This window comes from Channa argus, chromosome 16 (genome assembly GCF_033026475.1).
Source record: "Channa argus isolate prfri chromosome 16, Channa argus male v1.0, whole genome shotgun sequence".
Classification (NCBI taxonomy): Eukaryota; Metazoa; Chordata; class Actinopteri; order Anabantiformes; family Channidae; genus Channa; species Channa argus.
This window is the reverse complement of record NC_090212.1, coordinates 8,453,084-8,476,638: the sequence shown is the minus strand read 5'-3', so window position 1 is coordinate 8,476,638 and position 23,555 is coordinate 8,453,084. Positions and strand designations below refer to the sequence as shown.

Here is a 23,555-nt window from a genome sequence, read left to right as displayed (position 1 = left end):
TACCAAAAGGACAAAACTACTCCAAAAGCTATAATTTAATCCTATAAACCTCCCCCATGCTTGACCCCGGCTCTCAAAGGATCCAGCTGTGCCAGCTGACCTCAATGCATAAGCATGTGATGATCCACTTAGAAAACTCCACCATCAACAGACCCCCTTCCAACAGCCACACAGCCAGTCACAGATCTATTCAAAACTCATTTAGCATTCACTCAGGACAAAAAACGTACCGTCTGGGCCCAGAGGTGTGAGTCCATTGTAAATTTTACCACCAATTTGAGAGTCTACAACCAAACTGCTATCTTGTTAGTGCCTCTCTGTTAAGTGCTGACATAACAGCTGTGTGAAATCTGATTGGAAGTAGGGTCATTGAGAATCCCCTTAATTACTTCACATCAGGGCTATTTTTGTACAGTAAAATCCAAATGAACAAAAAGCTGTTGTTTTTTTTAACATTTTCATAACCTGAAATAAAATAACTTACTAGATTTCAAAGAAATGGTATAGGCGGATCACGTAGTCAGTCCAAATCAAACCTTCAGGATAAAATGAAATGGTAACAGCATATGTGGTGTAAAAATCAAAGGGTAAAACTTGATAATTCTTATAATTTATTTTGTAGCCACTATTAAAAGGGAACATGTTGATGGATAAAGATGAATGAGATTCATGTCAACATGTCATTATATTGTTAGCACACAACAAGCAGCATACTGTAACACACTGAAAACATCAGTTGACTACTCTAAGCAATACGTTACAACGCAGCCATTGATGTATTTTTATTGAGACAGTTAATTCAACCATATTAAGTGACAGTGCTGCACTTATGCATTATTTAATCAAGTGGTTTGAAAATGCAAAGTACAACTCAGAGCAACTCAGTCTTTTATTAACACAACAAAAAAAAAATCATATTGTTGATGACTGTCAATGTTTCAAATTTAACATCTGTTGAATTCAACTACAAAAAGTATGAAATTGTGAATGAACCCTGAAATATTATCAAAATAAAAATCTCAAAATGTTATCTCATGCATTGTTATACAGGTCGTGATGCTGTTTTTTTTAGGTCTTTTTGACACCTACACTTAACTTAAATTGGTTTTAGCATCACAGCAGTTTAGGTTAAACATTTGAAAGCTCTGCATACATGCTTGAAAAACGTCAACCGAAGAGGCCATGTAACAGGAACACTCAAAGCAGAGAGGCTGTAACTAATGTGGATAATCCACCAGAAGACTGCTATTGGACGAATTCTATTGTACCAGGCTGTAAAATAACTTACATTAAAATAAATTATGTTGTGAAAGGAAGGAAGTCTAGGCCAAACAATAAAATCAAATTCAGTGAATGCAGATCTATACAAATTATATTACAATAGCAAGTATGTTTGATTGACTTGACTTGTATGCAACACTAGTAAGATGCTGAGTACATGTATGATAAGGAACCGCCAGTAGTGTCAGTGCACAACTTCAAGTCTTTATTGAACAGGAGTTGCTGCCGACTCATCTGAGGCTGCCTGTGATTAACGCTACATGCAATTAAGCAGAGAAAGAATCCCAGTCCAGGAGCTCCATCAACAAGTCCTAACTCAGGCCTACCATCATTTATCTATGTACACAACCCTATGCCCACTGGTCTGGAAAAGCTGCAATGAATGGAAATGATCTGTCCATCCCCCAAAACCCCTTTAAAGCTGTACATTCTGCACACACAGCTACATTCCTGCCTTTGCCTAAGTAGGTCAGAGGGAACCCTTATCTTTGAGAGAGCTGCTTCATGCTGCCTCAGGTCTGTTGATGCCATACAAGAACCACTGTCATTAGATCAATAGTCCAGAAGTACATTAGCTTATTAAATGTTTCACATACATTACGTGGAGGACTAATTATGTAGGTCCATGTTCCACAATAGTGATGAAAAGTTAACTTTTATGGAAATTATAAAGTCTTAGGTAGGTTCCATTCATCCAGTTGGGTTAGGAAAATAATTCAAAGTGCAGAATAAAGAAAAATGCTTTTAACAGCTGAAACTAACTTTTTTATGTTAGTTTAATCTTATAATGCATGGTGTGAAGCAAGCCACACTGGTGGTAAAACAACAAAGATCCATTTTACTTGAAAATTTTAGACCTTTTAGAGGAATTAGTGCTGGATGGTAACCACAACCATTTTATTGTTTAACATGACCAGACAGGGCACTTACTTTCATTCCTGTGTGCATTCCTCCTGCCTGTTAACCACATCCAATCATCACTTCAGACATATGCATGTGCATTACCAGGAGAACTGCCCCTTAATTACCATCCAACCATCTACAGCAAGAAAGCCAAGTCAGTCACACTTAAACCCCTACTGCTTCACAAACAAATGGGTCTGAAAATGTTTCAGCTGCAAGTAGGCGCTCTGTCTCCCCAAGGTGATTTTGTACTACACATACGAGCTGCAAAATTATTATTATTATTATTTTTTTTTGTCCTTTCAGCTTAGCTGTAATAATTTCTCATCAATGCAGAGTGGCCTTTTGAGGAAATGAGAGACACAAATTTTCACGAGGGCAGCACACTTTTCTCAGAGCCAAAAGCCTTTTCTAGCCAAGGCTGAAGGAAAGGGACAGGAAAAAGGGAACCATTGACACATTTGTATTCTCCAGCCAAGTGGAAGCCCAGTGCCAAATGTGTTCAGTAGAAAAGAGTGGAGGTGAAGTGGCAGTTGGGGGGTTGAGTTGACAGAGAAGGCAAACAAATACAAAGAGGAGTTGTGTCAATGTCGTAGACTGCAGATAGTAAACACTAAAATAATATGTAATTTGAATTGCCCCCTGTATACAAGGTCAGCACCACTGGCTAGACTAACCATCTTGGCTGTCTGTCATTCTGACACATTCTGGTTTGGTGTTCAAACGTTCAGGGGTTTCAGCTGTATGAAGGGGTTTGGCTGAGCTCCATAGCCACACAAAAAGTCTCTCAGCCAGCCAGGTCTGTAGGAGGAGAGCTCATTGCTCATTGCTGTCACAGCTCTGCCACTCAAAGACTCTACCTTTCCTCTATTCTTCCATTTCTAAAATATTTCCATTCATTTCTGCTGAACAGTACAGTGTCCCGGGTAACCATTTAAGACTGGTCCATTCATAGGCAGCTATTACCTGAGCCTGCTTCGTACAAAATATAAATGCACTGATCTTACCTTCCCCCATTGGGCCCTGGTGGAGAGCAGAATGGGACTCCTCTGGCATGGCACTGAGGCCTCTGGACCTGATAAAAGAACATGTAGGGTCAAAATTAGCCCAGGAACTTTATTTCAAGGCCAACAATAGATTTCTTTAATCATTTGTCATGCAACTCTTTCACATACTGACTTGGCCCACTGATAGCAAACTAGCTATACTTTAATCAGGCCTTAAACAAAAAGGGAAATTCTTTTCATTCCTCTGGTTATTGCCCTGCGTCGGCTATTGCCATCCATTTGGTAATATATAATGAAGCTGCGGTTGAGTAGTAGTAGGTAGTGGCGACTGTGATTTGAGCTCATAAAGGGGGCCTGGTGTATCAGTGGTTGGAATGCAGAGGGCTGTGCGGTCGAATCCCGCCAAGCCAGGTGTGGCCCCGCCCAGCCACCAAGGGCCAGTCCTGAGCCTGGATAAAAATCAACGTGCGGAAATGCCCTGAAGGGACAGGCCGAAAGCAGTTGATCTAATCAGCACCAAATAACCAATGATGTAACTTAACAATAGCGGGCGTGTAAAAAATGTTTCACCAAGTAATTGTTAAAGCAAATGAAAAGCTTTATGGCTGCCAGATGGACCTCAAAGACATCATTTCAAATAATGAATAATGCATAAATGGAAATCCAAGCTAGATAAAATTATAAAAGTATAAAAGTGGTGAGCTCACCACAAACAATTACGTTTGTTTAAAATTGCCTTGTTTGTATAAATCTGTCTGGTAGGTGATCTTTACCACATCAAAACAAGTCTCATTATCAGTGTAATCATCCAGTGAGATTACAGGTTCACCCCCTAGGGCATGTATTCTTCTAATCCCCTATGCCAGGCTGTGGTCTAGTTAATGATGAGATGTGTCCCCTCTGAGCCACTCTGTTGCCAGTTTCTCACATCACTGCCTTTCTAGTTCCTTACAGCAAATCAACATAAAAGACTCAGCATGAGAACGTGTCTCCTTGTGATTCCTGGAGAGCCTCTGGTGTTGTAAAAATTACATTCTTGAATCATCTAGAACCGAGGAGCAGGAATTCTTCAGGCATTAGAATGGGCATTGTTCTTAGTGCTTTTGCTGGCTACTGTGCCAAGCTGACAGGGAGACCAGCCTAGGAAAAACTGAATCCACTGCCAAGAGGGTCACCAATTAACTGTGCAGGAATGCAAACAGAAAAGTCACAGAGCTGGAGCCATGCATAAAGATCACTGATTCAGTGCAGAGTCTCTGCTGCTTCAGCTTGGACTCAAGTAAAGCTTTTTAATTAATTAAGAAACTATTTTGTTCATCTTACGGGAAAATGCAAGTTAATTGCTTTTAGAAATTACGGCGAAAAGGATAACAAATGCTATAAGACGTGCTCATTTTTACTCAGACAATGTAGCACTCTTCTAGAATGAAGCCTTCTCAAACAGTCTTTGACCTAGCTTAGCCAATTGATTTTCAAGAGGCTGGTTAGTTTGCAGAACCTGCAGAAGTGGTATTCATGTTGAGAGCCGGGCTTTTTGTTTGTCTCAGTAAAGAGTGAACTAATAAAATCTGCTAATAATGCCAACTACAATGACCCCTGAACTAAGCCTGCTTTAAAAAAACAAAAAAAACAATGTTAATCTGTCTTTGCTCATTGAGAGGCTAGACTAGGAATAATGTGGGGGCAGGGGGGAACCAAGATATACTAAGTATGTCTAGGTATTAAAATGTTTATTCAATGTCTTATCAAGGGATTTCTGTCAGTGTAGAATTTTAGTTTGGGTGGGGAAAGTAAAATGTATGAAACTGTCTAACAGGACATGGTGAAACACTGCCACCCATTATTTTAACACATCTGGACAGAATCCAAAAACGTAACTCATTAACTTTCACGTTCTGTCTGCTGGCAAATGGCAATTCCAAATCCTTTTTTTACTATGGAGGGGGCATGGACACATTTCAAATCCTTAAGAAAACACTGCATACAGGCTAAAATTTCTCCCAGGCTGACCACCTGTGTCTGAATGCATTGCCATTTCACACAAATGGAGAGCTTTTGGTTCCCACAGCTGATGACTGCGTTACCCGCAGCATGAACCTCCCACATAGGAATCTGCAACTTGCCTCTTAATTGAAGACAGATGCTGCAAGAGCCAATCTGATGGTTATTAAAAGAAAGACCTAGATTGGATCACTTCTTCAGATGGGCTGATAAACTTCCTTGTTCCTCAAGCAGCTAGGCTTTACACTGATACAGGCAGTCGAAGTCTGAATTTCTTTTTTAAAAACACAACAAATAGATGATTAAAGAGGACAGAAGTTGGCCAAGACACAGCCCTAATGCAAAGAAAGAGCAAATTTATTGTAAGTCATCACTACAAATTTGTTAAAAAGTTCACTGTTTGACAATATTCAAACAATCATACACCTTGCTAATTTAAAGGAAAGGGGCCTTGGGAGGGAACTGTGGGGGTCAAGGAGTGATGACTATCTTAAGCACTTTTCAACATTGACAGTCTGTTAAGGTCATGAGAGAACTGAAACCAACATGTCTACAGAGGAAGAGAGGGAAAAAGAAGACTTCTGTTGTTGCTATTGGCTTTCTGTCCGTCTGTTGCCAAGACATTACAGGGGCAAAAGACAAATCACTGATGTCAGAATGTCATACTCAAACACCGTGATGAAGGCCAATTAATGGAGTGTATTTACATTTAAATGATTAGGTGTCGTGATTGCAGTTATGTAAAGAAAACTCCATTCCACCAATGCCAATAATTTATTCACACAACAGATTTTGATCCAGTTACTGAACACAAAAGAAGAGCTTAATAACTCTGTGGATGACAATTTAAAAAATGTACATTTCCACATGTTAATGGGAGAAGAAGAGAAAAAGATCATCCGAGGATTACAGATCCACAGACATCAAATGCATCAAATTGCATTCATTAAATGTTCTAACACCGTCCAACTCCATGGGATGTGGATTGGACACCATCCATCAGGACAAATGGTTACATACAGAAGAAAAAAAAAAGATTGGCAAAGCGGTTCTACAATCTTACTGAGACAGGGGGTCTTTATTATTTCAGCACTGGTGACACTTTTATCTTGCATGACCTCTCTCTTACCCTGTTATTCTGTCTTTCTGCAACAGAAAATACCCCGACAATCAGCCTCTATGTTAGTGCCCTCTTTCCCACATTACTTCTGCAGTTTGTCCCCTCATACAGAGGTCTTAAGAGACTAACAGCTTTTCATTCACTGGGGAAAACAATAGATCCTGACATTCCCTCTTCACCTAAATCAAATCCACAGCTCCTACAAAGGCGGTGCTCTAACCCATGACTTCCCGCAGACACAGAACATATGAGTTTTTATTTTAGTTCACTGCATTTTGAGCACGTTGCTTAGATGTGGCACTAAGTGATCCATTCCGATGAATACCCATGGTGCACACTGAGGAGTTTTGCCCATATGGCGCAAGAACAGCCTGACCAAAATATCCCTTAATCTTTGAATAATCATTCCCTGCTGTGCTGAAAATAGAGATATAGCAATTTTTACCTCACCACCAATGACCTATAACCACAAAATGCGTACCTGGCAAGTAAAGTTGGCATGTACCACCTTTACTGGGAAATGACAAGTGAAGCTTTCCAGTTCTTTAAAATTATATATGGTAAACAATCAGAGGGCGAGTAGTCCTCCATAATGTCTCATTGTAAGGCAAAACGGAGGGCTACAGGGCAAATAATACTGCAAGTCTTAAAATTGCAGCGTGCCCATTTAAAAGCTCATTACACGACATCTGCAGGCAGACAGTTCCATTGCGACTTTAAGGGGGCTTGCCAACATTATAACAACAACAAAAACAGAAACTCCAATGTTAGATCACTTATGGCAAACACTCACACACACAACTGTGTTGCACTTCATTTAAATTGACTTTTAACTCTCACTATGTCATCCCAGATGTAACTTGCAAAACTGAACCTTTCTAGTCTTGTGAGATTTAGGTATGTCAAAAGAAGTGTTGAACAAGTGAATAACAAACAGGGTTAATTATGAGAAGCTTATATGCAGCTTATGAAAATTTTAAGGGACTATTTTACAGGAACCACCTCTGGACTCTGCAGCTCTTGTTATTTTATCACATCTGCAGCATACCAACACTTGGGAGGAAAGAATCAACTGCCAACTCTGAGATCTGAGACACACTTAGGCAGTTTCCTGTCTGGACCACCTAGAAGAGAGTGCTGTTCATCTCAGCGAGGCAACATTTATCTGAAATGAAGTTGAGACATTATTGGCTGATGTGTCAATTGAGGTCAAAGGGGAAGAATATAGAACTTTTACTGGTAACTGATTGATTTTGTCCCATTCTTATTCAACAGCTGGTGGTGAGAGACACTGATCAGCCTGCATTTTAAAACACCCCCTGTGTCTCAATGGGGTGCTCATTAGAAAAAACAATTAGCTTTTCTAGGCCCAAGTATGGGCACCACAGGGTGTAAATGATATGCAGGAAAAGAGGAAACGGCAAATGATTCAGCTATATCATGGATGTTAGTTTTTCACACAGAACAAGTCTGACATCAGTGCTAAAGTGAAAAGAAAAAATACGCGCAGCTGATCAAAGTTCGCCCAACTGAGAGCATTTTGTTTCAAAGACAAACACAACTTATCTGACTGAAACTCCTGCCCCCACCAGACCTTGCAGCTCTTACGCTGTGAAATGTTATGAGAAAAGCATTTCAAATGCGGTGCGTTCAGTGTTTTACAGGACTACACAACCCTAAAGTTTCTTGGCTGAATTAATGAGCAAAAAAGGCTACGCGCTTGCAGATGTTTCGTAACCTTTTAGAGTTTATAACTGTAGAACGTTTTGCTGAAATTGAGCAATTGCAGGCAGGTACAGTTTACCCCATGCGTCAGGGATATTTTAGAAGCGCAAGACAAAGCTGGCAAAATCTTCAATGTTTATTATAAGCCCTCAAACACACTTTGAATATCAACAATACAACAATAGAGAAGACGCCGCTTTGACATGTAGGAGGACTGTTATTGAAGTTGACGATAAGGTTGCGGAAAGTAACTTAGCTAAGATTTGTTACAGTTGTCATACCGAAATGGACAAAATCCTCCCTCCCACGACTCTTGTCCTTGGCGAATTTTTTCTCGGTCGTTTCTTGTTGACGTTTGACCTTAGTTCGTTGGTTTCTTCTTTTCACATGATTAAAAGCGCTTGTAGATCAGACACACACATACCAGCACTGGTCATCAGGCCTCACTGCGTCCCACTACCACACACCCCCGTCGAAGAACAAGCGTTGCATTCAACATCTGCCGGGAAGATAGCAAGTGATACTTTTCGCAAATGAACGCGACGACAAGAATGTGGATTTCTCATTTCCAAAACAAACATATGAACAGTTACTTCAGAATGCATCAATAAACTTTAAAGCTGTGTTTCCATTTTTGATCAAACTTATTGGGAGATAAACAGAAACATATTTGAAAGCCACCCATGTCAAGAGTCTCAACTTTACGAGGAGTAGGTGAATGCAAAGAAAGTACCAAATGTTTTTGACTGGCCAGCGAGTATTTGGCGAGTGCCGGTGAGATCCCACATCTAAACATCTGGTCTGCATAGTTTGGTAATTTTTTTTAAGTGGGAGAAGGTTTTAAACAAAAAGAAAGTTAGTTATTTTTCAATAAAATTACTGCAAACCAGTGATTACCTTGTGAATAGACATTATAAATTGTAACCCTGCCAATTACATTTATGAGGGTCAGGTCAGCAGAATGGGGGCTTCACAAAGACTAGCTTAAGTGAATCTTTTGGGTGGGTGCTAATTTATGTGTGGCCGATAAACAGAGGCTTAAACGATCCCCTTTTCTTTTGGAGATTACCTCAAAATCCCCATATACACAGAATGCTTAAGGACTGTACTGAGTTAAGAGTTAACACAATGTCAAAATGTAACTGTCAGTGTCATACACGGGTGTAGTAGACTTAATTTAGAGCAGTATAATGTAGTCGCATAATTTATTGTGATCATTTTGCATAGAAAGAGATCTGTTATACCAGTGAGAGCTTACCAACATTGAGTTGATATAGGAATTTGAAATCTGAACTGGCTGCAAACGCTGCTGAGACAAACATCTAAAGGCAAAAGTCGCCATCTGCTGATAAAAAGCAGCAATAGAGCCCACTGTTTATGTAACACTCAGGGTTGAATGATATCGTTCTTAATCTAGCATCCGGAAGAGCTGACAATGTAGCTTTATTCACATGATCAACAATAAAAAACACATCAGATGCTGAAGTGCTAAGGAAATCAAGAATCTGACGTCAAGGTTACATCTACCAAACATAAGAGGTACATAACAGGATTTAGTATGAAATCAATTTCTATGTCTCATATATATTTAATCATTTTAAACATTCCTTTGATAATTCATTTAAAAGCAGGGATTAATTTGATGCAACACTGTGTAGATGACAATAGACCAAGTCACCTCTTTCTTGCATATCCTAAGATTAAAATTGAATAATACTTGGAAGAGGGAAGTAGCAGTTATTGTGTGCTGATCTCGTGTGGCGTGCCATTTGTCACAGAATGTTTACAGACAGACCAGTTTCAGACCAAATGTGGCAAAAGCTGTTTCAGGCTGTCTGGAAACACCACTGAAAGAGGACTTTGACAGGAACCAGAGGGTCTATTATATTTTTACTCACAACAACAATTTCTTGCTTCAACAAGACATATACAGAGGTGTCTTCCTGAATGCTCACTTAACTTTGTCTCACTTTTTGTTTTTTACATGAGCACATACCATTTCTATTTCTCACAGAACAGTCAGTCTGCTGTTGCAGATCTTATCAGACCTTGCTTCATGATTGACTCAGTTCCCAATAATTCTTTGAAGCAAAATTCACACACACTTAAATTCCAAATTAGCATACGGAGCAATCCCTTAACCTTCTGTTTGTGCTTCCCCTCATGCTACTTCCTCAGCAGCCCCTGTTGCATATAAGCTCGCACTGCTTTCTACTTACCAAAACAAAAACTATAATTATTCTGTTACCCCCCCAAACACACACACGTAATATATTGGGTGAGACCATGTATTCATTAGTTTTAGATAGCAAATATCAGTGGTTCATTTAATTTCTCTAACTACATACTGTATAATAGCAATATACAATTTAACAGAATTGTATTATTACAAACCTACAGAATTTCTAAGAGAGTTTCACACACGGATATTTTGACTTACTTTTATTTAGAGTTCACATCTTACTCCGAGTTTTACAGAAACCTGAATCAGGCCATATTTACAGGTACTTCAAAGATTTAAAATATTGAATATCATTAATACATATCAATATAAGCTACTAACAGCATTATTTAATATACGCTTGTTTTAAAAAGAAATACTTGAAAATTATTGACAAAATAACCATTAAATAGTCAAAATTGTGAAATTATGCGCAACATTAATCGTGTATGGTCAACCCAACAGAGTATGTAACAATGAAAAGAAAACAAAAAGAGATACATGTACAGCTTACAAATCGAAAGAACTGGCAGGGTGGGACTTTTGGGATAAACAAGGGATGATAATGTGATTTTAGCTGGCCACAAAAGAGGCCAGTTTTTGGTAACGTAAAATAATCTAGACTCTTTGAAGTAACAGACCAGTATGGACCTACTGACAACTTAAGATTCTGACATTAAAGTAGTTTTATGATTTTTTGATTAGTCATTACGATCAGTTCATATTATGGAAGCAAAGGCAGAAATGTACAATATACTGTATAGTTTTAGCATGATCCAAGTGGAACAATGACAACAATAATGAAAGTGCCTCCCCTTTAACCTGAGTACAAACAGTTGTCCAAAAACGCATTAAACAAAGCCACTGCATTAAAACAAAGTCTGAAAGTCAAATAATTAAACATCACATTTAATCAATAGAGACATTCTAACTCCTGTGTACCTCACCCTTAAAAGCATTTCCATATATTGACAAAAGTAAAACAGATCCTCAAACATTCAACATTATGCAACTGACATTTCCTCCCATCACTCGCTCTGTTTATGGCATAGTTCCAGCAACCTGTGTCATTTACCTTCAGGAATACGGGTCAAAAATGACAGCTGAGTAGTCAGATGGGCTTGGTGGTACTGTTGTATATCAGACGTTCTTTGTCCTCTAACGAGGTGAACTGGGCGGTGTTGGCAGGCACACTGCGGTGTTGTGAAGAGCTCTGTTATACCAGTGAAAGCTTACCAACATTGAGTTGATATAGGAATTTTTAATGTGAACTGGCTGCAAACGCTGTTGAGACAAACATCTAACAAACTTAGGTCGCCATCTGCTGATAAAAAGCAGTAATAGAGCCCACTGTTTATGTAACACTCAGGGTTGAATGATATCGTTCTTAATCTAGCATCCGGAAGAGCTGACAATGTAGCTTTATTCACATGATCAACAATAAAAAACACATCAGATGCTGAAGTGCTAAGGAAATCAAGCAGGGCAGAACATAATCCAAGGAATGTTCTTATGTTCTATTGTTGTTAAAATAACATAATACAATACTGCAGGGGGAGTATTAGGTTTACATGGGTTAAATTCTGTTGTATTCTGTTAAATATCCTGATTTGTCACTGAATCTGAGGTCAAGGTTACATCTTCCGAACTTAAGCGGTACATAACAGGATTTAGTATAAAATCAATTTCTATTTCTCACAGAACAGTCTGCTGTTGCAGATCTTATCAGACCTTGCTTTATGATTAACTCAGTTCCCAATAATTCTGTGAAGCAAAATTCACACACACACACTTAAATTCAAACTTAGCATACAGAGTAATCCCTTAACCTTCTGTTTGTGCTTCTTTCCATGCTACTTCGTCATCAGCTCCTGTTGCATATAAGCTCGCACTGCTTTCTACTTAACAAAACATAAACTAATTATTTTGTTACCCCCCCAAACACACACATGTAATATATTGGGTGAGACCATGTATTCATTAGTGTCAGATAGCAAATATCAGTGGTTCATTTAATTACTCTAACTACATACTGTATAATAGCAATATATAATTTAACAGAATTGTAATATTACAAACCTACAGAAATTCTAAGAGAGTTTCACACACGGATATTTTGACTTACTTTTATTTAGAATTCACATCTTACTCCGAGTTTTACAGAAACCTGAATCAGGCCATATTTACACGTACTTCAAAGATTTAAAATATTGAATATCATTAATACATTTGAATATAAGCTACTAACAGCATTATTTAATATATGCTTGTTTTAAAAAGAAATACTAGAAAATTATCGACAAAATAACCATTAGATTAAATAGTCAAAATTGTGAAATTATGTACAACATTAATCGTGTATGGGCAACCCAACAGAGTATGTAACAATGAAAAGAAAAAAAAAAAGAGATAAATGTGCAGCTTACAAATCGAAAGAACTGGCAGGGTGGGACTTTTGGGATAAAAAGGGGATGATAATGTAATTTTAGCTGGCCACAAAAGAGGCCAGTTTTGGGTAACGTAAAATAATCTAGACTCTTTGAAGTAACAGACCAGTATGGACCTACTGACAACTTAAGATTCTGACATTAAAGTAGTTTTATGATTTTGTTTGATTAGTCATTACGATCAGTTCATATTATGGAAGAAAAGGCAGAAATGTACAATATATTGTATAGTTTTAGCATGATCCAAGTGGAACAATGATTATAATATCCTGTGGTAATCTAATGAAAGTGCCTCCCCTTTAACCTGAGTACAAACAGTTGTCCAACAACGCATTAAACAAAGCCACTGCATTAAAACAAAGTCTAAAAGTCAAATAATTAAACATCACATTTCATCAATAGAGACATTCTAACTCCTGTGTACCTCACCCTTAATAGCATTTCCATATATTGACAAAAGTAAAACAGATCCTCGAAAATTCAACCTTATGCAACTGACATTTCCTCCCATCACTCGCTCTGTTTATGGCATAGCTCCAGCAACCTGTGTCATTTACCTTCAGGAATACGGGTCAGAAATGACAGCTGAGTAGTCAGATGGGCTTGGTGGTTCTGTTGTATACCAGACGTTCTTTGTCCTCTAACGAGGTGAACTGGGCGGTGTTGGCAGGCACACTGCGGTGTTGTGAAGACTTCTTCTTTCCCTTCATCAGGCAGTACATCAGGATACCTAGTAAAACTGCAATAGCTACACCCAGGAGGGCAGCTATCACTATAACACCTGTTGAATAAATTGGTATAGAATTTGACACTAGAGTTAAATAAGGCTTTAACACCAATATTGACGATCAAAAACTCATTGTTAGAACAAGTAAAAATAACGAAGGGTAATATACCTGTCTTGTCAGCAGACACACTGCGTTCAATCTGCCCTTGTATTATATACACGTCCTTTTCTGAAAAAAGTGATATATATTCAAAATATTATGCAACATAAATATTGTACAATAATGACTTCAAACACTAATTTGCATTCATTATCAGAAGGGAAATGTAAGCAAACTGCTGCATATTTATTACATCCAGAAGTCATACAACAACCCTAACAGTCATTTTGAGTTGTATTCACCTGATGGATGTAGACCCAATATCCACTCTTGCTATATTTTGAATTCCACTAACTCGTGTGGGGAAAAATATCTGGCTCCTTAGCTGCTAAATGTTCACCTGTTAGTCTGTAACGTCTGTGTGCTGTTGGCACCCACTGGGTGTTTGTAGGAGCTACATGATTAAAACAGAAGCCCTACTGTGACTAAACATTCTCATTCTGTCTCTCAAGAATTGAGAAGCATCAGAGTCTGAAGGATTACTGTAAATCACTACATGCAACCCTCCTCCTCTTTGCATGTATATTTCCTATGCCAAAAAAAACTGTGTAGCATAACTTTTTGATATCGGTGAAGTACCTACACAGGAGAAAATATGATTAGAAAGCAGATATGACAATAATCCACACACCCACACAAGACTGGTTCTAAAATGTAGGACATTTTTAATCATCCCCATGTCTTGAAAGGCTTCTTTCCTATATAGGAGAGAGAAATCTGGCATATGTGGTATTCTGCAATTCTGATGCTGAAATATCTGCTTATAATTATTAACAACCCACCTGTCACTCCACGGCAAAAAATCATACAGGACTCCTTCGAGTCAAATCTGTTCTCATTTCCTTGGCAGCCACCATAGTTGAAGCGGAAGCAATCCTGTTTTCTGGGGCTGTAGTACCACTTAGTGAAACTGTCCCTGCAGGTTCCTGTGTCAGGAGTCTGTGTGCAGCGCACTGTGAATGATAATATTGTAACATCTAGGGTGAGATTGCAGGTGGTTCAATGACTGCTAGAATGATGTACATTTAGTAAGAATGGCAAAAAACAGCATAACGGCCAGTTTGGAAGTCACAAATCTAAAAACAAACAAACCAACAAACAAAAAAAAAGTTAAAATAACCTTTTTGTTCATCGACTGGAATCTGCAGCAGAACCTCAAACACGTCAGTGACTAACAGGCACATAATAGGACATAACACACAATTTAAGTTAGCACGTCTTTCTTTATCATTTGTGCTTTTAAATTGCCTGTAAGAACAATGAAGCTTAAATTGTAGTCATTGCTCACGCTCATCGCATTTCTGCTCATCAGAGCCGTCGCTACACTGCCGGGAGGCATCACAATCCAAGCCTGGATCCAAACAGCAACCGTTTGCACAGGAGAACTGCTCTGGGGTACACGGAGCACCACATTTTTCTGTGGCACACATACACAAGTAAAAATGTTACTTGTAGTGCAACACAAATGTTGCTTAAATATATATAATGTATGACAGGTTGCTTATTACCCATATCTGCAGCTCTCCGTGGCTTTACGGGACTTATTCTTACAGTACATAATTTTACCCTTTAATTCCATTCCTGCTGTTTTCTTACCCACTAAAAACCCACTGACATTACCTGCTCATCTTTAAACAGAAAATTCAAACATTAAATCATAGTGTCCCAGCTCCATCATAAATGGAGCTATGATACTATGATTTACCCAGGCAAGACTAAATCAAGAGCAGAGTTGACATTTTATTTCTGAAAAGCCAAAAATAATGTGCTCCATTAATATAGATAAACCTTATCTTGTTAACAATTAACTGTAGTGAAAGGTAAAAACTTGATGAATTAACATTATTAAATGTCCTTTTATAATTTAGTTTGTAGTCAATGCTCACAGTCCGCTTGGATTTCCTCTGAAGTCAATAAAATGCTTGACCTACTTACTCATCTACAATAGGACTGGGACAGCGAGAAAAATTTAATCTAAACACAAGATATAGACCTATAATTATTCAACATCAGGAACATCAGTATGACCCAATAAAAGTAATGGTACAGAGGACAAAGCATTGAGGTTAAAATGCTGATAAAACAGGTTCAGATATTATATACAGTAATGATTCCAAAACTACTTTTAAACATTTTGTCCACTTTTTATTTTTTAGCTTCAAGTTTCTGCGACTGCAATACAAGCAGCCACTTATTATATTTCCATATTCTCCAAAATAAGATAACTATGAAATTAATGCATCATGATAAATGAGATCAATGTGTCATGTTTTTAAGGATTCCAACGTTCATGTTGAGTAAATGTTTCAGTGCTGGGGAGTTGTTTTATTATCCACATTTTATTTTATTCTGAGGTAAGGATAAATGCACACTGTCTTATATTGTAGCCTAAATAAATGGGAGAGGAGATTAATGTCTTTACACTGGCTGATTGGTCATAAAAACAATCAGAATAAAGAAAGATCTTGAACTAATAGGCTACTGCTTAATTGGGATTTATAGCTTGCTCTTTTCAACGAAAAATAATTAAAGCAAGTGAACGGGCATGTTGATGACATTTCTATTAGGTTGACTGCAAACGCATCTTTCTTTTTTTGGGGGGTGCATGTGCTGTAAACCAAACATAATTCCCCGCAGCCGAATATTTTGTCTCTTCTGCTGGATGTGCTGACTACTCACTTTAGACCAAGCGATGTCTTGAGTTCATTTGTGAAAAAGGGTTTACTAAGCCTGCTACCCAAATACAGCTCCTCCTCCTCATAGAACTACACCAATCAGTACAGATTATGTTAGCAATTCATTACTCCCACACTACTGCAAATCATGTACGATCTCCCCGCAATACCAACATTTGCTTCTTAAAATTGTGCTTAATTACAGTACACAAGTGAAACACTACATGGAGGGAACCAGTGCCCGAGAAAACGCCAAACAAATACACAAATAAAAATCCCCAAAACCTTGAATAAAACCTTGAGGTAGGCAGAGGAGCAGATTCAGGACTACAGGTCCCAGTAAAGACCAGTCAAGATAAGAGGAAGCTAGTCTGAGGATGAAAAGAGCTAAAGAGGAGTGAATACTGAACTCAATAAGAAACATTATTGTTGTTTTATAAGTGATGGATTGACACCATACCGATTTCTGATCATTTAAGTAAATACTAAGAAGTTTAGTTAAATATAGTATTTACAGAGATGCGTATTAGGGATATCCTGTTTCATCTTTTTTTCTTTGGATCCTAACCCGATCTGGATAATATGGATTCCAATCAAATACTTAAATTGCCTTACAAATAATGTTCAATGTCAGAAAATACTAATTTAAAGTTTAGTTTAAAAAGGTAAAAAAAAAACAACTTACGTTTATTGGCTTAAACTATTGATATCAATGAAAGAATAACTGGCAAAATGTGACTCTGAAACTGACATTACCGTATGCTACAATATAATTTAGTCCTCACGTACCAGTGTTTTTAAATACATCTCCTCTCACACTATTTCAATACTAACTAGGAGTTACAGAGATGCTAATCAACAAATGTTTCACTAAATGAATGTTCATTATTGAAGATGAAACCACATTTTACGTTTTGAACCAGTAAATGGAGCTAATAATAAGAAGCAAGCCGAGTGCATCTCTCTGAAGTCCACAAATCTTATACAATAAACTGGAAATCTGGTATTTTTTTTTCCTTTAATATCATAAGTGGACCTCTCACTGGCTGCTGTATGTGGACATGAAGTAGAGTGATTGCACTGTCAGGATGTTTTGGAAGGCGTTTAAGGACTTGTACGAGGCATAGATCATCCATGCTTTAAAAGCACTCAGAGCCTTCATATTCTAAGATACAGCCAAAATAAAGATAAATAGGGAGCAGAATTTAATAGTCTTTAGTTTGGCCAATACTGATATTTTGAGATATGGCCACATCAGCATCAATACAGATACATTAGTAACAAATCAGGACTTCTCTATTGGAAATCAATTCGATTTGCCTTAGTTAGCATATACCTTAAACTCTGAAAGGGCACAAATTGATTTGTTAAAAATCAGGCAAATATCAGAATTAACCTACCTTGAGGGTTGGAAATTGGCAACCCTCTACCAGTTCCACTTTTTTTTTCTGAAAGAAAAGAGTAAAATAGAATTAATATCCAAAACATCTTTACAACACTGTCACCACAGACAGGGGGACACATTCAACTAAGCTGAATGTGTCCTGACTGCAGCATTGTGCTTATCATGGAGCCATAAGAGGGGCATCAATGTTTTCAAACTGAGTATGTCATAATGTCATACTATTGGTATGGTAAACTGTATTGTTAACATTCAAGCTATTTCTGTTACATTGGCCACCTTCAAGCCATGAATAAACTTGTTGGATAATTACAGATCACATTAATGTGCCATACTGTGTGGGATTTTAAATTTTCTAGCAGCACAAATGTTGAGATAAATATGCAAAATGCAAAACACAACCTGGAGAAATTTCAACAAGTGTATCCTTTTTCACCAAACAAAAGCTGTAAAAGATAAATTGCACACATATTTTAAATGTATTTGAGCACAGCACAATTACCTGAGCCATAGCAGGCATTGTTGCACTCGTCCTTGGTGAGATAGTTGTTAAGATTCTCCTTGCAGCCCCCAAATGTAAACTTCTCACACTGTTCTGAGGCAGCATTGTAATGCCATCGAGGAAAAGAACCGCGGCATGGCCCAACTTTCTTTGGAGCCATACAGTGGTCTGGTAAGACACAAAACAAAGCATTATGTTCATTTCCCAGTTCCTAATAATTTTTTATAATTGGGTTATAATCTTAAAACCAATGGTCATCTCATAGTAGTAATAATATGCACTGGAAATAACCTATGTACCACTGGATATTATTCATTTTAAAAGACAAGCAATGTGATGTACATGTGCAAAAAGCATTTACAGAAAGAAGCTAAACTCATAACTATACGTTTCTGTTTTATGTTAAAATAAATCAAAACAAGTAGACTTTTTTTTAAACTTCTGTCCATGTTGAGAGTTAATGATTCATGGTTTCATTAGTGGTGCAAGTTCAGTTGATTGATGGTGAGAAATGCTGGAGCACTAACCAAAATTGCCTCTACATTAAAGTTGTCAGGGCACTTCATCTTGTTCAGAAGTACTTTGTGATACTAATTTAAAGTACATCAAAAAGACTAATTTAGACATTTAACAAAGCCCCACTTTTGTTGTCTCAAATCCGTAAACCAGTTTAACCAAAATGGGTCTGCCTTATGTCTGACACCAAATTTGGGGCCATTATCCACTGTAGTTTGTGCTAACTTCTCATTCCTTCTGTCTCGTGAGTAGACAGACATTACACATGAGTTAGTTATTCTACAGAGAAAAAAAACCCAACAAATACAGGAAGCTGTGTGTTTCAATAGACAGCGTGGTTAGACATGTTGATAAATGTCGTCTGCATATGGTTGATGATGCATTTCATGTAAGAATGTGGCATGGCTGTAGAATTAAACAAGGAACTGTAAACCACAATTGCAGCGCTGTGTTCTAGAGTTAGTATCTCTGATTGTTAATCATGAATCAGTTGAATTGTTATTCAAACTAGTTACTATGGTGGTGTAAATGTGGCACCACTGTCATATAGAGCCACTGCCATGCCCAAGCATATTCCATGGAAGCACATTCCTTACACTATTCAGGAATCAAGCTGTTAATGGGTAACTGAATACTTAAGTCTTCTCTTGTCCTTCAGTCAGCAACAAACCAGCAACTGGCAAACACAGAACTAGGTTAAAGAACATAAATTTAAAAGAAATTTTAACAATTTAGGTTGATTTTAATATTTACTGAAGAGAATCACAATGGTGACTACAATCTTTTTGTTTGTGTAAGCCAAGCTGAAACTGGACTGACAGGTTTCGTTTCGAGTTGGGGGTGGAGAGAGAGAGAGAGAGAGAGAGAGAGAGAGAGAGAGAGAAAGAAAGAGGGCAGTAAAACAGTCAAAACTACAAATGCTGCATTCACTTCCGTTTTCTGAGGAGCCCCAAACACCGCAGTGCTGAGCTTCACTGTTGATTTCTCTCTCGTGTTACAAGGGACAAAACCTGTTACTTGCTGTGATAATTGGCAAACCAGTTTCGTGTGGCAAAGAAAGACCCAGTTCTAGATTTTAGCTCTTTGCTAGCCACAACAGCTGAATCTGCTCTAATCTACTTACAGCATGAACTTTTATCTCTCCAAATCCACAATATTTCGTCATTAAATTGACAGGAATTAGGTGAACATGCTTTGACATGTTGGTTCACAAATGCAAAATAAGCCCAGATGAGTTGACTTCCTCTGAACAAAACCTTTAAGGCCAATAAAATGCAATAGAAAAAACTGCATGACTCATGTTTCTCATTGACTCTCAATAGTAATTTCTTCTGTCAAATGCCGTCACTGAGTTTACATTTGTACACAAAACAACAAAACTACAACAACCAATTACTCCACCCCCCAACCTTTCATACTTGAAAAAATGTCTGTGCACAAAACAGCAAAAGAAAAAAGAAAAAAAGCAGGCAAAAGAAAAAAAGCAGGGCGTTTTAAATGAATATTATCTGATAACTATGAGGTGTCACCCAGCACTTTTATAGGTCTTGATACTCACGCTCAGACTGCTCAGGAGTAAGGACCAGAATCGTAATCTTGGTTGAGTCTGACTGGCCAACGGTGTCTGTGACGGTTAGCTGGAACTTGTACACCCCAGATGACAGATTTGACACAATAATCTGGTCCTCAAAGTTGGCTTTCTGGAGAGTATGACAAAATGATGGAGTACTATACATGAGTGCTAGGACCTTTTTCAATTAGGTCAAAGAAACAAATAAATAAAATTATACTGTAAGAAATTTAAGAAATTGGACACACAGATGCAGGATTGTTAGTATTTCTGGAGAATTCTAATCATAATTTCAAACTGGCCTCCCAGAAAGAATTATATAAAGATAAGGTTTGCAATGTGGTTTATGGACTCACTTCAATGACAGCGTAAGGATTTCCACTGAGCATTTGCCAGTGGTATGACACAATGCCATTATCATCTTTGCTCTCTAAGCCGTTTAGAGTCACAGTGTCATGAGGTTGTACTACCCGGTCTGGTCCTCCATTGGCCAGTGGAGCACGGTCAGATGCATCTGGAGTGACCACATGCGATTAATGTATTTCACATATATAAAAACACAAGTTCTGTGATAACTTAAGCATAAACCGGCAAAACTGCTGCATCTGATGAGAAACTGAAATCTGAATCCATGGAGTAGGGCCATAATAGGCTGGCGTGTGTGAGCATGCAACACTGAAGGTTTCTGCCACAAATATGTGGCCTGATTACAATGTGTGGTTTCACATAGACCATTGAAATGTTGAAAAAATTAAATAATGAAATCAAATAAATAATTGTGCTCACATGGAGGGAAAAGTTTTCCCTGATGCTCAGTGACTGACCGAAAAAAGATGTAATGAAGTAGTGACAGTTCCTTTGATTTTCAAAGCATAGTTCCCTGAAGGAACTGTCTGCTATTGTCAATATTTCATCTGCAACATTCTACATCACTGAAGGACACTAGTCACAGTTTCTCATTAGGGAAAAACTGTGATCAGTGTACAAATTGTTTATAAGAACATTTAAAATCTCCTGCCATGCAAGTATTTTACCATGCTTGAGGCAACTTTGTTCTTACCTGGGGGGCCGCTCTCGACAGCAAGATACTCCTCATAAACAGAGTCTAACAAGTAACTGATGTAATTGGGCTTAGTAACAAAGCGACAGACGTATTTCTTTTTGTACAGACAATCAAAGAGAAAGCAGGAATTGACGGAGCCTCCCGAAGTTCCTCTCTCCATAAAGGCGACGTTGCACCTCGGGTCTTTGCAGCAGGCGCTCACACACTCTTCATATCGACTCAACTTCGGCGACGACAGGAACGTAGCTCCGTACTTGACCGAGTCGTCCACGTCGAGAATAAAATCCTCCCGACCGCTCTTGAATTTGGCTAAGCAGTCCTGGCTGCTAGTGGAGTCAAGAAAAACTATTAAAAGCAAGAGTGCAAACGCTCCGAGTTGCCCTTTGAGCAGTGAATTCATTTTAAGTCTTATAAAAAAATGTCCACACAGGTAAAATCCACAGATCACCTGTGAAGCCGGTAGAGAATTAAAAAAAATACTTGTTTGTTTTAAAAAGTCACCGTCTACATGCGGTAATTAGGCCGCAAATTGGCAAAACACCTTGTCTCTTCTAAACAATCAGCCTTCACTACAAAGGCGTGAAATGACTCCTCCTTGCTTCCTGCTGTTCACACAGAAATGCTCCAAAACCTCCACCGACTCAGACTCATTTGAGAGAAGTAGTCACAGAAGAGTAGAACCTGTTCTTTTGACTGAAACCTAAGCGATCGACGACATTACGTGACTCACCTGAGAAACACAGGAAGTGAAATTCCACCCTCGCCACACCCTTCTGGGTGACTCGTAGGCCTCCAAACAAAGCAAGGACGGAGTGAGGTGTGAATGTAAGCATCTGTCTGAGGACTGAGGACATTACCTTAGATATTATATACATCATTATTACATCATACATATACATCATAAAACAGATCGTACATGTTTTTGTTACATTCTTTTATTTTCTTTCTCTTATATGAACTGATAAAGTATTTCACAATACTTAGTTAATCCTAGTTAATACATACTAGTTGAGTATATTAATAAATATTATTATTTATTTTTATTATAATATAATTTTATAATTTGTATTTGTCTGGCTAAAAGTTTTATTGTTGTTAATGTTTTTGAGAATATTATTCGTTGTTTGCCTCGGTTCAAAGGAATTTCTAAATATTTCGGCTTTGTTATAAAGGCAAACTAATGTGTAATAGATATTATTATTATTTCCTTGTTTATTTCTTATTACCAAGTTTAAATGCAAAATACTACTACTAATAATAATGCAACAATAGGTATACAACAATAATGACAACAACGACAACGACGACAACAACAACAACAACAACAATAATAATAACGATATAATAATAATAATAATAACAATAACAAGAAGAGAAAGCTGACCAAAACCTGTTGGTAACACTGAGCTATAACTATCAGGTTTGTAAAAGTGTGTTTTAGTCAATAACTAAAAACTGAGACTGTATCAGTCAGCAGGACGAATACACTTGCTTCGTTTCGTTTTGTCACAGCTACATTCAGGCCTCTAACTTTGAGTTTTAGATTTAATCCAGAAGGTGGCAGTATAATCCCATCAAAGAGCTGTTCGGGATAAAATAATTTTTAATCAAAGCATGCTTTGCTCATACGTTTTCACATACAGCACAACCATTAGCATGTTTATTTGTTTATCTTCACAGGAGCCCAATCTGTCATACTAAGTAATAAATATTGAGTTATCACATTACAGTATGTGATGAATCATGAAGTGGATACTTAAACTATGAAATGTGAATTAATTGTTTCAGTAATTTTGACTGACTCATAATTCCACCTAAATTTAGATAGAGGATAGTTTATTTTCATAAGAATTAACATAATATCTACTAACTCCACAACTACCAGATGACAACTGTTAGGCTAAACCAGCAAAAGCCAAGCTCATTTTAATTGCTTTTATTTAGTGATGGGTTAAGCAGCCTGATTTGATGTGAGAAGGCCTAAGGCAGGTCTCCAGTCCACGTCCCCTATTTTTATTTATTTTTTAGGCAAGCTGACGATCCAGAACGAAGTAGGTTAAGACAGTATGAATGAATTTGTTTGCCTGGAAAGTTGAGCTGTCAGAGGGCCTCAATAATTCAGTGTGTGTAACAGACGGTGCATTGATGGGTGAACGTGCACAACTACGGCTGAATGATAGTCTCTGCCAAAGCAAAAAAACTGAACCCCATTATTGATATTGTAATAGGATCTGT

The 23,555-nt window shown here is 37.8% G+C and overlaps 2 protein-coding genes across 6 annotated transcripts in view; both read right to left on the bottom strand.

Moving 5' to 3' along the window:
• The window catches only part of LOC137101338 (pleckstrin homology domain-containing family G member 3), a 30,429-nt gene extending 21,913 nt beyond the window's left edge, over positions 1–8,516 (bottom strand). For all 4 annotated transcript variants that reach the window (XM_067479638.1, XM_067479639.1, XM_067479640.1 and 1 more), the window contains exons 1-2: positions 8,319–8,516; positions 3,192–3,259 (exon numbers count right to left, since the gene is read on the bottom strand). In XM_067479638.1, coding sequence (XP_067335739.1) covers positions 3,192–3,240 — 49 coding nt within the window. In that variant the 5' untranslated portion in view covers positions 3,241–3,259; positions 8,319–8,516. The remainder of the gene's footprint in view (positions 1–3,191; positions 3,260–8,318) is intronic.
• Positions 8,517–12,370: 3,854 nt separating this feature from the next.
• spint1a (serine peptidase inhibitor, Kunitz type 1 a) lies at positions 12,371–22,067 on the bottom strand. 2 transcript variants are annotated; one of them, XM_067480017.1, is made up of 10 exons: positions 21,318–22,067; positions 20,614–20,771; positions 20,246–20,387; positions 18,172–18,339; positions 17,668–17,715; positions 14,881–15,009; positions 14,713–14,763; positions 14,375–14,545; positions 13,602–13,661; positions 12,371–13,486 (listed from the first exon to the last, which is right to left on the bottom strand). In XM_067480017.1, exons 1-10 carry the CDS (start codon positions 21,718–21,720, stop codon positions 13,299–13,301), a joined length of 1,518 nt encoding a protein of 505 aa, XP_067336118.1. In that variant the 5' UTR covers positions 21,721–22,067; the 3' UTR covers positions 12,371–13,298. The 2 variants fall into 2 exon arrangements, with proteins under 2 accessions (XP_067336118.1, XP_067336119.1); XM_067480018.1 differs by lacking the exons at positions 14,713–14,763; positions 14,881–15,009.
• Positions 22,068–23,555: the final 1,488 nt, after the last annotated feature.

Coding starts and splice junctions, on each gene's coding strand:
- spint1a (XM_067480017.1), bottom strand. CDS start 21,720: ATGAATTCACTGCTCAAAGGGCAACTCGGAGCGTTTGCACTCTTGCTT. Junction 20,388..20,613: donor ATCCTTACGCTGTCATTGAA/GTGAGTCCATAA, acceptor CATACTCTCCAG/AAAGCCAACTTTGAGGACCA. Junction 14,546..14,712: donor TCCAGTCGATGAACAAAAAG/GTTATTTTAACT, acceptor TATCATTCACAG/TGCGCTGCACACAGACTCCT.